The sequence below is a fragment of the Gopherus evgoodei genome, chromosome 9 (assembly GCF_007399415.2).
Source record: "Gopherus evgoodei ecotype Sinaloan lineage chromosome 9, rGopEvg1_v1.p, whole genome shotgun sequence".
NCBI classification, from domain to species: domain Eukaryota; kingdom Metazoa; phylum Chordata; order Testudines; family Testudinidae; genus Gopherus; species Gopherus evgoodei.
The window spans coordinates 55538668-55553866 of record NC_044330.1 but is presented as its reverse complement, the minus strand read 5'-3'; the positions used below and the strand labels follow the sequence as shown (position 1 = coordinate 55553866).

The 15199-nt window shown below is 48.1% G+C and overlaps 1 protein-coding gene across 2 annotated transcripts in view; it reads right to left on the bottom strand.

Annotated features, from left to right (window-relative positions):
• The window catches only part of RYK (receptor like tyrosine kinase), a 156494-nt gene that overhangs the window by 11793 nt on the left and 129502 nt on the right, over positions 1–15199 (bottom strand). For both annotated transcript variants that reach the window (XM_030574891.1, XM_030574892.1), the window contains exons 11-12: positions 12400–12532; positions 7741–7850 (exon numbers count right to left, since the gene is read on the bottom strand). In XM_030574891.1, coding sequence (XP_030430751.1) covers positions 7741–7850; positions 12400–12532 — 243 coding nt within the window. The remainder of the gene's footprint in view (positions 1–7740; positions 7851–12399; positions 12533–15199) is intronic.

The window sequence follows — 15199 nt, the reverse complement described above, 5'->3', positions numbered from 1 at the left end:
TGGCATGGCGCCGCTATGGCACCGAATATATATCCCTGCCAACCCGTCCGCTCCTCAGTTCCTTCTTGCCGGCTACTCCGACAGTGGGGAAGGAGGGCGGGTTTGGAATGGATATGAGCAACACATCTCGAAGAACAACAGTTACAAAGGTGAGTAACCGTCTTTTCTTCTTTGAGTGCTTGCTCATATCGATTCCAATTAGGTGAATCCCAAGCCTTACCTAGGTGGTGAGGACAGAGTGAGATACTGCAGAATGCGAAACTGCTGAGCCAAAGGCTGAATCATTTCTGGATTGTTGCACCAGGGCATAATGGGAAGCAAAGGTGTGTACTGAAGACCAAGTAGCTGCTCGACATATGTCCTGGATAGGTACTCGAGGTAAGAAGGTGGCCGACGAGGCCTGAGTCCTTGTAGAATGTGCGGTAATATGTCCTTGAGAAACATGAGCTAGATCATAGCAAGTACGGATGCACGCCGTTACCCAGGATGAAATCCTCTGAGAAGAGATGGGTAGACCTTCCATCCAGTCTGCCACTGCAATGAAGAGTTGGGGCGTTTTGCGGAAGGGCTTCATCCGGTCAATATAAAAGGCGAGCGCCCTACGGACGTTGAGGGAATGTAACTGCTGCTCCTGACGAGATGCATGCGGTTTGGGAAAGAAGACCAGGAGGAATATGTCTTGATTGAGATGGAAGGCCGATACTATTTTGGGGAGGAACACTGGATGTGGACACAACTGCACCTTGTCTTTGTAGAACACCGTATACGGTGGGTCCACCATCAGAGCTCGAAGCTCAGAGACTCTTCTAGCAGACGTGATGGCTACAAGGAAGGCTGTTTTCTATGACAGATATAGGAGTGAGCATGTTGCCAATGGCTCGAATGAAGGAAACGTAAGCCTCGTCAGGACCAGGTTGAAGTCCCAGGAAGGGGCGGGGCGGCGTACTAGGGAGTATAAATGCTCCAAACCCTTGAGGAACCTTGAAACCATAGGGTGGGAGAAGACAGAGTGACTACCTTCTCCTGGGTGGAAAGTAGAAATAGCCGCCAAGTGTACTCGCAATGATGAGCTAGCGAGGCCTTGCTGTTTAAGATACCAGAGGTAGTCCAGTATAGTGGGGATGGGAACCTCCGTGGGTGTGGCATTCAGTGTTTGACACCAGCAGGAAAATTGCTTCCACTTGGCCAAGTATGTAGACCGAGTGGAAGGTTTTCTGCTACCCAGGAGTACTTCTTGCACTGGGGTAGAGCAGCGTAATTCCGATTGGGTTAACCATACAGGAGCCACGCTGTGAGATGAAGGGATTGCAGGTCTGGGTGGTGAAGTCTGCCGTGGTCCTGAGTTATAAGATCTTGATGAAGAGGCAGGGAGATTGGGTCGGCTATCGAGAGGTCCAGCAACATGGTGTACCAGTGTTGTCGGGGCCACGCAGGGGCGACCAGGATCAGGTGAGCCCTGCCCCTGTGGAACTTTAGGAGAACCTTGTGCACCAGTGGGAAGGGTGGAAAGGCGTAAAGCAGCTGGCTCCTCCATGGGATTAGGAAGGCATCCGATATCGAGCCCGGGGCGAGACCTTGGAAGGAGCAGAACCTCTGGCATTTCCTGTTCTCGCAAGAAGCAAAGAGGTCTATGTGAGGAAAGACCCATTTCCGGAAGACAGAATGTATAATGTCCGGGTGAATCGACCACTCGTGATACAGAAAAGATCTGCTGAGTTGGTCCGCCAGAGTGTTCCGGATTCCCAGAAGAAAGAATGCTACAAGGTCTATTGAGTGGGCTATGCAAAATTTCCACAGTTGGATCGCCTCCTGACAAAGGGGGGAAGGATCGAGTTCCTCCTTGCTTGTTTATGTAGTGCATGGCTGTTGTGTTGTCCGTAAGCACTGAAACACAACGACCCTGCAGATGTTGCTGGAATGTCTGGCATGCCAGGTGGACTGATCTCAGTTCTCGGACATTTATGTGCAAAGCTAGCTCTTGAAAATGACCAGAGGCCTTGCGTGCGAAGATGGCCTAGGTGAGCCCCCCAGCCGAGAGATGATGCGTCTGTTGTTAGGGACCCTGAAGGCTGCATTGGATGGAACGGCAGTCCTGCACACACCAGGGAGGGTGTTAGCCACCAGTTGAGGCAGCCTAAAATGCTCTGAGGAATGGTGACCGCCATGTCTATGCTATCTCTGCCTGGGTGGTAAACTGAGACGAGCTAGGTTTGAAGGGGATGCAGGCGTAGCTTGGTGTGCTTGGTTACAAAGATGCATGTGGCCATGTGACCGAGGAGGCTGAGACAGGTGCGAGCCGAGGTCGTCGGAAAGCTTTGGAGGCTTTTTATAACTGAAACTAATGCCTGAAACTGGGGTAGTGGCAGGCAGGCGCTTGTGAGTTTGGAGTCTAGAATGGCCCCAATGAACTCTATTCTTTGTGTGGGCACTAGAGTAGATTTCTCTAGACTGATCATCAGGCTCAATCGCCTGAATAGGTCCGTGATGATGCCCACGTGTCCGGTGACTTGGGCCTCAGAGGTCCCTTGAATAAGCCAGTCGTCTAGGTAAGGAAAGACATGTATTCGCCGACGACGGAGGAAGGCGGCCACTACAGCCATACACTTTGTGAACATGCGAGGGGCTGTAGAGAGGCCAAATGGAAGGACTGCAAATTGAAAATGTTGGTGGTGCACCATAAACCGTAGGTACCATTTGTGCGGGGGATAAATGGCAATGTGGAAATATGCGTCCTTCATGTTTAGAGCAGCGTACCAGTCTCTGGGATCCAGGGATGGGATGGGATGATGGTCCCCAGGGATACCATGCAGAACTTCAACTTTTTCAAGAACATGTTGAGTCCTCGCAGGTCCAGGATGGGTCAGAGACCTCCTTTTGCCTTGGGGATTAGGAAATATCGGGAATAAAATCCCTTGCCCCTTAATTCCTCCAGTACCTCCTCTATAGCCCCGATCAAGAGGAGCGTACGAACCTCTTGCCAGAGGAATTGCTTGTGAGAGGGGTCCCTGAAGAGGGAGGGGGAAGGAGGGTGAGAGGGAGGGGGTGAAATAAATTGGAGGTGGTATCCAAATTCTACCGTGCTTAGGACCCAACGATTCGAGGTTAATTGGGTCCACACAGGGAGGGAGCAGGAAAGGCGGTTGGAAAACTGAAGGGGATCCTGGGGAAGGACTGGTGTTCTGCTCTCGGGCACACCTTCAAAAGTTTGGTTGAGAGCCCGTCATTGGTTTGGCAGGACCATTATTGTGGCCCCCTTGGGGTCCAGACTGCCGCCTGCGGTTACCGTGACCATGCCTTCTGTCAAAAAGTCTTGTCGTGGCCTGGGTGGGGGGTAAGGGTGATAAGGCTGGCTACGGAAGGACCTTCGTTGGGTCTGTGGGGTATGCATCCCGAGGGAATACATAATCACCCAATTGTCCTTGAGACTCTGCAACCTAGGGTCTGTTTTCGGAGAGAAGAGGCCCTGGCCTTCAAATGGCAGGTATTGGATGGTGTGCTGCAGTTCAGGAGGTAGGCCTGACACTTGCAGCCACGATATCCATTTCATCGTGATTCCGGAGGCCACGGTTCTGGCTGCCGAATTGGCAGCATCGAGTGAGGCCTGGAGGGAGGTCCGTGCAACTTTCTTTCCTTCCTCCAGAAGGGCCTGGAATTCCTGGTGGGAGTCCTGTGGGACCAGTTCAGTGAACTTGCCCACCACCTGCCAGGTATTATAATTATATCTGCTAAGCAGCACCTGTTGGTTCGCCACCCTGAGTTGGAGGCCCCCCGCAGAGTAGACTTTACGTCCCAACAGGTCCATACGTCTAGCCTCCCTTGATTTTGGTGCGGGGGCTTGCTGGCCATGGGGCTCCCGCTCATTCGGATTGGATCACCAGAGAGCATGGAGGAGGGTGGGTATATAAGTACTTGAAACCCCTGGAGGGCACCATGTACTTTCATTCCACCCCTCTGGCTGTGGGAGAGATAGATGCTGGGGATTGCCAGAGGGTGTCCGCTTTGGCTTGAATGGAGCGGATGAATGGTAAAGCCACACGAGTTGGCGCATCTGCCGACAGTATGTCTTCAACCTCCGGGACTTCCTCTACCTGTAGATTGATATTTAAAGTGACTCGCTGCAGGAGGTCCTGGTGAGCTCGGAGGTCAATAGGGGGCAGGCCTGATGAGGATGTCCCGGCTACCTTCCTCTTCCCCAGATGAGGCAACGACAGACCTGGGATGAGTGGCTCGTGTATGGACTCGTGGTCAGGAGGCATGTCAGGGTCTGGGAGGACCTGAGGGTCTGGTGCCAAAGGAGATTCGTCTGTACCCGCTGGAGGGGAGCAGCTAACAGTGGCCTCCGGTGCGTGATGTTCTGATGGGGTGGACCAGGATGGTACCGTGGGTTCGCCTTGGGCCTGGTGATATGCCCAAGACGTCCAAAAGGACCATTGTTGAGGACCTTGCTCTGGACCTTGGGCCTCATGTAGAACTCGGCTGTGTACCTCCGAATCCCCGTAGGAGGCACTATCGGTGTGCGATGACACAGACGCATGCTGCAATGGCCGTGGCGGAGCGGAGACCGCTTGGGGAGGAGCCCTGTGTCCAGCGAACTGTTCTCCGTGCTGCACCGGAGAGTGGTACCGGGTTCCGTACCGGTACCGGGAGTGGGACCGGGATCTGCGACCGGGACCTTGAAGCTCTATGATGAGATCGGCTGCAGCGCAAACGGTGCCGGGAGCTGGATCGGCGTCTGGAGTATCAGGCCGGCGACCGGGATCTTGAGTGGTGCCGCGAGTACGAGCGGTACCGAGAAGGAGATCGGTACCGGGACTGCAAGCGGCGTAGGGATCGGGATCAGTGACGAGATTGAGAATGCTGGCGGGACCTCGATCTTGAGTGGTGCCTCTCGGCAGTGCCGATCGAGGACGGTCTTACCATGGCAGGCTTGCCTGTCAACTGAATAAGCCGCACCGGTGGTGCTGGGGGTTGAGGCAGGGTGGGCTCTGTTCATGCAATCAGTTCCCTCGTCGTAGAAAATGTCTCTGGCGTGGTGGGAACGATGAGCTCTAATGAGGCATGCGCCGGGGAGCTGTCAGGCACCGGACTCGACGGCCCTTGCGAGGCCGGAATCAACGGTGCTGAGATTGTTGGTGCCGCGGCAGTTACTGGTGCCGGGTGGCTGACTTAGGCTGTTGCTCAGACTGCGGTGTAGATAGTGAAGCTGCAGGAGCGTTGAGCTTCTTGGCTCGCGGGGAGAGGGAGGGGTGCCGGGCAGGTTTCTGGGCCGGTGCCAGCTGCCAAGATGTCTTCGTGGTGCCGGTGCACTCTGGTGCTGATGAGGCACTTCTCCCTGGTGTGGACAGTCCGGCACCCTGTGCCGAAGGTGGAGGAGTGAGGGCTGCCTCCATTAGGAGCTGCTTGAGGCGAAAGTCCCGCTCCTTTTTCGTCCGCGGCTTGAAGGATTTGCAGATCTGGCACTTGTCTGTGAGGTGGGATTCCCCCAAGCACTTGAGGCAGGAGTCGTGAGGGTCTCCTGTGGGCATCGGCCTGCGGCAAGCCGAGCATGGTTTGAAACCCAGTGAGCCAGGCATGGGCCTGGGCACCGGGTGAGGGAAAGGGCTAATCCCCAACCCTCTGAACTATATACACTAACTTCGTTTAGGAAAAATTATTAAAAGTATTAACTAGAACTATAGAGAATAACTATATACACAATAAGTTTAGAACGAGTAAATAGCTAGGGAGGTGGAGATCAGCTAAGCCGCGCTCCACTGTTCCAACGACCGACACAGGTGATAAGAAGGAACTGAGGAGCGGATGGGTTGGCAGGGGCATATATTCGGTGCCATGGCGGCGCCACGCCAGGGGGCGCCAAGCCGACCCACCAACTGTTGCTAGGGTAAAAATCTTCCGATGAACGTGCACGCGGCGCGCGCACATGTAATTGGAATCGATATGAGCAAGCATTCGAAGAATTTAACATTCTTTTTTGAACTCAGTTATACTTTTGGCCTTCACAACATCTCCTGACAACAAGTTTTATACGGTGACTGTGAGTTATGTGAAAAAGTACTTCCTTATGTTTGTTTTAAACCTGCTGCCTATTAATTTCATTGGGTGACCTCTGGTTCTTGTGTTATGTAAAGAGGTAAACTTCTCTATTCACTTTCTCCATACCATTCATGATTTTATAGACCTCTACCATATCTTCCCTTAGTTGTCTAATTTCCAAGATGAACAATCTGTCTTTTTAATCTCTCCTCACAGGACTAGCTCCAGGTTTTTTGCTGCCCCAAGCAAAAAATTTGCTGCACCCAGCTCAGATGGGGCTGGGGCTCGCAGGTGGTGCTGGAAACGGAGGGAGTGATGTCACCTTCTCGCAGTGCCTGCAGTGGCTTTACCCCCTCCCCTGCCCGGTCGCGCAGAGAAGCCTCGATATAAGGGGTGGCACAAGGCAGCACAGCAGCCAGTATGCAGATGAGGCGGTGCAACCCCGGCTCCCCAGCAGGACTCGCCCTCTCCTCCCCAGGTAGCGGCTGGGCCCTGGCAGCTCAGCATCCCAGGGCTGGGGCTTCCCCTTCCTGCTGTGGCTGGGAGCGTGGCGCTCTCGCCCCATCTAAGTGGTGCAGCTCTGAGAGCACAACTGCCTTGCCACCCCAAAAAGATGGCTGGAATGCTGCCCCTGGAAATGTGCTGCCCCAAGTCCATGCTTGCTTTGCTGGTGCCTAGAGCTAGTCCTGTTTCCTCATATTGAAACTGTTCCAAAACGCTATTAATTTTGGTTGTCTTCCTGTATTTTTTCCAACGTTAATAGATCTTTCTGGTAGTCCAGTCCAGTGTTATTCCTTCAATTGTTTTAAGGCTTAGACTTCCTGAATCTGGAAAAATACTGTATAATAGTGATCACATGCTACCATCTTCTCCAACTTATACTCATAAGGGCTCTTGAGATTTCTGCAGATAGATTCCAAACATTTCAAGTCTGGATATGTGTTTGTATAGCTTGTGGATAGAGTATCAAAATGTGAACCACAAAGCATTAGTTTCATAATCACTTTCACATACATCTTGGATTCTTGGCATGGTGCTTAGTTACTACACTGACATCTTTTTATCCAAGTGATATAATTTCATAATCCATGCCTATACTAGCTCTGCGTCTAAAGCTACTTATTTACAGAAACTGGAATTTCAATGAAGACTGAGGAATGACTGCTTTATCAGGAATTTTTGAAGTGGCTCTCTGTGAACCATGTATCACCATAAAGAAAGCTGGAGTCAGTGCAAACACCATTCAGTTAAGACTAAGGCATTAGGTTTTGTGGTCTGTAAGGGGCGAAGCTGTCAGTTATGGATAGACAAAAGCTGCTTCACTTTTTAAATGGCCCTCCCCCACTCCCCGTGTAGACCAGGCCTCAATCTAAACAGTGTACTAGATTTCACCAAGTCCATTTAAACTTGAAGTGTAAGAAACATTTTGAGACACGATCAGGCCAAAAAAAACCAAAAAAACCCCCAACCCCATTAACTAAAACTTATTTTTTTGCATCCCATCTCAAAAACAGTTCATCTGATTCACTTCATATCTGGACACAAACCTATCTGCTGGCCACAGAACACATGTGCAGCATTTGAAACGTCTGAGGATATGGTTTGGGGTGGGAAAGATCAGATTTATAATGGAAAGCACCTCTCATCCATAACCATAGACAGGGTACAATCTGGCTCCATAACTGTCCTGTAAAACACAGTACTTACACACAGTTTCTAGCAGCCAGGTCTTTGTGAATGACCTCCCTTCTGGCTAAGTAACTCATTCCACAGGCAATCTGAATAGCCATATGAACAAGATCCTGCTGGGAAATTGCCTGCAACAGCACAGAAAAATTATTATCATCACAAAATCCCAGAGAGTTCAGTGTCTGCCAGTATTTTTTCTCAATTTTAATATTCCTTCATTTCCATATTTTATCTCCTCATTTATAAAAACGATTTGCAACCACTTGTTCTTCAGGACACAACATCACTGCTCCCTAGTATTTCTTGATACTTATTTCAAATACTTAACCCGTAATTTCTGAAAATGCCTTATTTTTAGCTCTAAATTGGCTTTGAAATATTTCCTAGCTTTCATTTTCCTTGTCACCAGTTTTTCACATAAATCAGGGATGGACTGAGACGAAATGGTATCTGGATCCACCAAAATTTCAGCCACCCTGCTACACACTTCTCTGCATAAATACTCACAAAAGCAGCACTCATTTTCAAGGAACAGACCACAACCAAGTATATAAAAGGTGCAGCAGCCTCAAACTTATAATTCCTATCCACTGCTGAAGACTAAGTCTCAACACCTTTGCTCCATATCCTTTTTTAATTTTGTCAGTGTTAATTAATGGGGAGCTTTGTAGTGAAAGTGTTTAAAATGTAATATATAATGTGCAAACATTATGTTACTGCATGTTGTCTGCGCTTTGAGACATTTACTACTTCCTGTAGCCTGCTTTGGGACACTGACACTGATTTAGTATTGTATCATTGCCAGGGCCTTATGTATTCTGCAGAATACATACAGATGTGTGCTTCAGGTGTTCAGTTCACAACTTCTGCAACAGTTATGCAATTTCCACACAAAGTTCTGTGGTAACACTGAAAATCTGAGGCAGAATAAAATAAATTGAATCTAATATCAAATGACATAAGCAATATTGTACTGGTCATATTTAATTCAATAAGTCACAGATAATGATGAGAAAACAGAAGTATGCCAGTTAAACTGGAGTTTGCTAAATTAACTGTTTTAAAGTATTTGAATGAGTGACGGAGGAATGGCACTCTCAACGAAGGACTCAGGTTTTATGATGTTGAGTATTTCCCACTTTCTTAATTATTCATTAAAAGAAAATATGGTCAGAGCTAGTTAATAAAAGCCAGTTGTGAAAACACTGTTTGGATTAACAGGGCCTTAAAGCAATAGTACATAAACTGTTATCAAACTGGAATAGTGTCTTTCTACAGACTTTCTTTGGCACACTGACAGTGAGTCCTACGTGAATATTCAGAATACAAACTCCATCAGATGGGCTAATATCTGGATGCCTGGGAAGGAGATAGTATCAGTCTGTACACATTTGCAACTTAGAGATCAAGCCACAAAGCAAAGGCAGACACAATCATAGTCCCACAGTTGCTCACGGAACAGTACCTCGCAAATTAACAGGAAGAAAGCCCTTGACTGCTTGCTACTTAGTGTACAAAGCAGGGATGACTTATTGACCTCAGTGAGCCAGATAGCCCATAAAAATAAAGTAAGTGACAAGTCAATCATCTAGAGAAAGCCAGGCAGTATTGTGAGAGAAAGATTAAGAGGAGCATGATGGAAAATTATCTTAACAAAATACACAGGCATGTGTCTGCTGTGGTTGATAAATCCTTTTTCATTCAGATTTTCCTCTTACAAGTGTTTTGTTCCATTTCATTTCTGTTTTAGACGATTAACATTTACTGACGCCAGATACCTGATACCTGAGGCCAGAGTTCTGGCTGCCGAGTTGGCTGCATCGAGAGAAGCCTGGAGGGAGGTTCTAGCCACCTTCTTTCCTTCTTTAAGGAGTGCGGTAAATTCCAGGCAAGAGTCCGGGGGTAGAAGATCTGTGAATCTACCCACCTCCGCCCAGGTGTTGTAATTGTAATGGCTCAGGAGAGCCTGCTGGATAGCCACCCGGAACTGTACAGCACCTGCCGAACATACCTTGCGGCCCAGAAGGTCCATCCGCCTAGCCTCCTTTGATTTGGGGGCTGGTGTCTGTTGGCTGTGGCGTTCCCTCCCGTTGACCGACTGGACAACTAATGAAGAGGGAGGAGGATGGACATATAGGTATTCGTACCCCCGAGAGGGCACCATGTATTTTCTCTCAACTCCGTAGGGGGAATGGAGGCTGGGGACTGCCATAAGGTGTCAGCAATGGCCTGGATGGTTTTGATGAAAGGCAAAGCCACCCTAGTGGGGGTATCTGCCGACAGGATGTTGACAACTGGGTCCTCAACTTCCAGGACTTCCTCTACGGGAAGACTGATGTTGAGCGCCACCTTCTTAAGGAGGTCCTGATGGGCTGTGAGGTCTATCGGCGGGGGCCCTGATGATGAGGTCCCTGCCACCGCCTCGTCTGGGGAGGAAGAGGACGATACACCAGGGATGAGGGGGTCCTGGATGGTCTCTTGCTCCTGGGTTGGCTCCTGCTCCAGTGGTACCGGGGAACCTGGTGGATGGGTTATCAGCTCCTCCGTCCCAGTTGGAGGGGGACGGCTAATGGTGGCTTCTGGAGCTCGATGCTCTGAGGAAGCGGAGCGGGTCTGGAGCAATGGGGCATCCTAGGCCTGATGGTACGCCCAGGGTGTCCAAAAGGACCACTGGTGAGGGCCCGGGTTCTGAGACCGGACCTCCTGGAAGACCCTGGAAGGCACCTCCGTATCTCGCTCCTGGTCGTAATAACTGTCTGCGTGAGAGGACACCGACAACTGTCTGGATGGCCATGGAGGAGCAGAGAAACCATGGGCTGAGGTTCCGACGGACCTCGCTCCCTTCTTTAACGGGGACCGGTGCTGGTATTCTTAGCGGTACCGGGATCGAGATCGGGACCTGCGACCAGACCGGTGCCGGGAGGTTGACCGAGATCTCGAGTCTCTGCGGTGTGAATGGCTCCGAGAGGTACAGTGCCTGGATCGGCGCCAAGAACTGGAGCGGTGCCACGGATAGTGAGGTGGAGAGCGGGAGTCCGACCGGTACCGCAAGTCTGACCAGTGCCGTGTAGGAGAACGGTGCCGGGACTGCAAGCGGCGTCGAGAGCGGGAGCGTCGTCTCGACCTGGAGCGTCTATGGGACCGCGATCTTGAGCGGTGCCAGTCCGCAGTGCTGACGCACGGTGGTCTAGGCAGGGTTGGCTTGCCCCAAGATTGGACTACCCGCATCGGCGGTGCCGGGGGTAGAGGCAGTGCCGAGTCCGTCAAGGCGATTAAGTCTCTCTTCGCCGAATACGCCTCTGGCGTGGATGGCATGGTGAGCTCTACCGCGGCACGCGCCGGGGAGCTATGAGGCGCTGGACTCGACGGCCCTTGTGAGACCGGAATCAACGGTGCTGATTTAGTTGGTGCCGCGGCTGGTATCGGTGCCGGGCGGTCCGAAGTGGGCGCGCTCTCTGGCTGTGGTGTAGCTAGAGCCAAGGCAGCGGAAGTCTTGGCCTTCTTCGACCTCGGGGAGAGGGAGCGACACAAGAGTCGATTTCGGTGCCGGTGTCGGCCAGTGCCGAGAGTCCTTAGGCGTGCCGGTGCAATCCGGTGCCGTAGGGGTGCCTCTGTTCACCGACTGACCGGCGCTCGGTGCCGAAGGTGGCAATGTCAAGGCTGCCTCCATGACGAGCTGTTTTAGTCTGATGTCCCGCTCCTTTTTAGTTCGCGGCTTGAAAGCTTTGCAAATAGGACACTTAGCTGTTAAGTGCGATTCCCCGAGGCACTTTAAACAGGAGTCGTGTGGGTCTCCTGTTGGCATCGGCCTGTGACAGGCCGAGCACGGTCTGAAACCCGGTGAGCCATGCATGAGCTCCGGCGCCGGGTGTGGGGAAGGGGCTACTCCCCGAACCCTACTAAGTAGTACTAAACTAACTATACTATTAATGTAAAAACTTACAACTAAATCTATCTATGTGCCTATGGAGTCACCTAACAGAGCACAGTGAATGAGGCAAGGCTCCTACAAAGAACTGCTGCTTTCAAGACACACCTTAGGAGATGGGGTCACACTGACAGATTGAGTTACAACACAGTGCTGCCTCACTTCCAAGATGCACATGACCTGCGGATACCATGTAGCCAAGATGATGCATAAGGCAATGGAAGGAAGCTGTTTGGTCTTCAGAATTTTTGAAAACCAGGCAGATAGTTAACTACCGATTTAGGAACCTAATTTTAGACTCCTATATTTGAAATTCTTGTTCTCAATCTACACATTTTAAAAGTACTTCACTAACACCACAGGTCCTTAGGCAAGTAAACTATCATGACATTTTAAAAGAACCTGTGAGGTTCAGCAGTAAAATATTAATCTGAAAACAGACATAATGCGAAGTGAAACAAATGCTTAATGTAACACTCCCAATTTACAGTAAAAATAGGGAGTTGCTGTAATTAAGACATTGGAGTCAACAAATGTCTGTGATAAATTCACAGAAAAATTACTTTTTCTTGTGAACCACAAAATATACACTTCCCATGTCTGCTTTTAAGTTTCAACTACGTAACAGGCTTTCCAATTCATTCAGCTCTTGAAAAGTCATCCCTATACTGTCTCCACAGCTGGATCTTACAGTCTGAACAAAGTTTGACCAACTAAAACACTGAGTTTTTAAATTAGCCGTTTCTTACCTGAGGATTGTTGGCCTCTACTAACTTGCATTGGCGCAGGAACAGCTTAAGGTTCCCCCAGTTCATGAAAGGCAGCAGCACCATGGGTTTCTCCCCATCTTCTATACTGACATGGGTGATAGGGAGCAAGTTCCTGAAAGATAGATCAGACGCACCTAAATTTTAGAAAGGTGATATCTGATCAAAGTTAGCAAGTCACCTAAACAAAAGATCCCACTATAAATGATAAATAGAAGTACAGTAGAAAAGGCAATAGATTATTTAACAAAATAAAGTAACAAGGTCTCCAAATAACTTGAAGCTACGTGTTTATGTGTCCAAACATCTGAGTAATTTTCCATCAAGAAAAACTTTTGCGTGCTCCAAAACTGATTAAAGATCAAATCCCACTGAAGATTATTCTTTACACAAACTATGAGTGTATTTTCAGTTTGGAAATGTATCCATCTCTTTAAAATGCACCTATACATGTTACAGATTCCATTATATTACAGTAAGCATGGTTTATAGAACTGAGCAAAAATTTGGCATTTCCATTTTGCTGGAAAATGATAGTTTGACATTTGTCCAACACAAGGAAGGAAAGTCAACATTTGAATATTTTCATGGAATAAAAGTCTGAAAAACACCGAGTTGGAAGTGCCAAATTAAAATTTTTCATTTAGTAAGCTTAATTTTAAACTCATCTGCCTGTGGTGCTGCAGGGATTTATGGGTGCTGAAGCTACTGTGTTATTATGGGCTGGCTGAATCTCCTAAGATGCACCACACAAAAGGTTTAATGTTGAACGAACTTAAAGAAAGCATTTTGGTTCTGTTCAACAATTTTAATATTGGTCAAAGCTACCCACATAATATTTTGTTTCAGTTTTCCTCAATTTACTACGGAAAAGTCATTTACAAAATTCTCAACCAGTGCTAGTAATTTCTTTATGTAGTACTTTTGATGTAAATTCCAAAGCCCTCTTTTTAAAATCTGTTTCAGCATCCCACATCTTCACTACCATCAGTACTTGTATTTCAGTTATGCCTATGGACTCTAACACTCCCGAAAAAGTTTACAATCTAAACAGAAATCTGATTGGGGGAAGAGGAGAGAAGAAAGCAAATATACTTTTACACTGATACATTTGAGCATTTTCATGGGAAGCATTACTATTTTGTTTATTTCCTTTAATCCAATCTCTCTTTTTAGCCATCTAGAACTTGAAATTAAGCATGACTCTGCAAAGAAAAGTGACTTATAAAGGCAGTGTGGATCTTGTTTGTGTTTCAATGATTTCCATATCAAACTCCTTCAGATTACAAGACTGCTCAATTGCCAATACGTGAGACTTGAATGTCAAGCTGGATTTGAATGTCAAGCTGGGTTCCTTCCTGCACACTTGCCATTACCAGTTAAAGATTCTGAAGAGCAAACAAAGCCCTCAGTGACATCTCAAATCCCAGTGAATGGAGATTGTCTTGGATGAGGTACATAACTCTCTTAAATACAGACTCCACCAAATCATGACAATAATTCATGTACACTACACCCATGCTATTAAGCATTCTTACATCCTAGATGCTTCCTAATTAGCAACACATAGTACTGCTTGGAGGCTTATCTTTTTTTTGCATCCATTCCACTCCTTGTTGATCACTGTCATAACACTATTGGCAGAATTTCTCTTGATATGCAAGAATACTTAATAGCATGATGTAAGGTGGTGACAGAATACCTGAGTCCACACCCTATATATGCTACTGTAATAAACTTAGTATTAGGCATGCCTTCTGAGATATTTAAAAAATGAATTTTCTGAACAATATCGTCATGGGAATATGAGTGTAGCAGCATTATATGCGAAGTTATAAACATAAATTGAGATTATGACTAGGGCCACATCTACACTACCAGCTAAATTGGTACTGCTGTGATCAATGCAGAGGTGTTGATTTAACGGGTCTGGTGAAGACATTCTAAATCAATGGGAGAGCATCTCCCACTCACACAGCTCAGTGTAGACACCCTGGTAAGTGGATGTAGCTACGTAGACTTCAGTTACGTTATTCACGTAACTTAGATCTATTTACTGTGGTAGTGTAGACCAGCCCTAAGGTTTGGTCTACTCAACAGAGTTTGGTCAACGCAAGGCAACTTATGTTGACTTATGAAGTGTCTACACTTAATTTCACTCTCACCAATGGAACTGCCCTAATACATTGACTTAACTCCACCTCCATGAGCAGTGTAGTCAAGGTCGATTTAGTTTGGCATTGTTTACATCGACTGTTACTGGCTTTCAGGAGCTGTCCCACAAGTGCACACACTGACAGTACAACTGATACAAGCGCTCCTGGTGAGGATGTGCACCATCAATACCAGGAGCAAAGTGTAAACAATGCACAAGAAATGTAATTACTGTGGCAGTGGTATGCTGACATACGTCAAATTGACTTAAATTTTGCAGTATAAACATGGCCAGTAAGTTTTCCGGAGATGTCTGGGAAATGGCCAAACCAGTTTCTCAGAGACAAAGGGCAAGCTGATGCCTCAGACAGGTGTAAACAAGGCTGATGGGCCAACTACTCACTAAGCGGCCATTCTTTGGCAGGAAAGGGACCAAAAAAATCATCTACATCTTAGTAAAGAAACAGCATGGAAAGTCCCCTTCCAGACTGCCTGTTCCCCTTGCTCCCAGCTGGAAATACTTCCCAAAGGAAGGACAGGACTAGAAAGAAAATGCAGACACCCCCGGGCACCTCCACCTTCCCCCATCATTCATCGATACACTGCATGAATATGGACAAATGAAGCA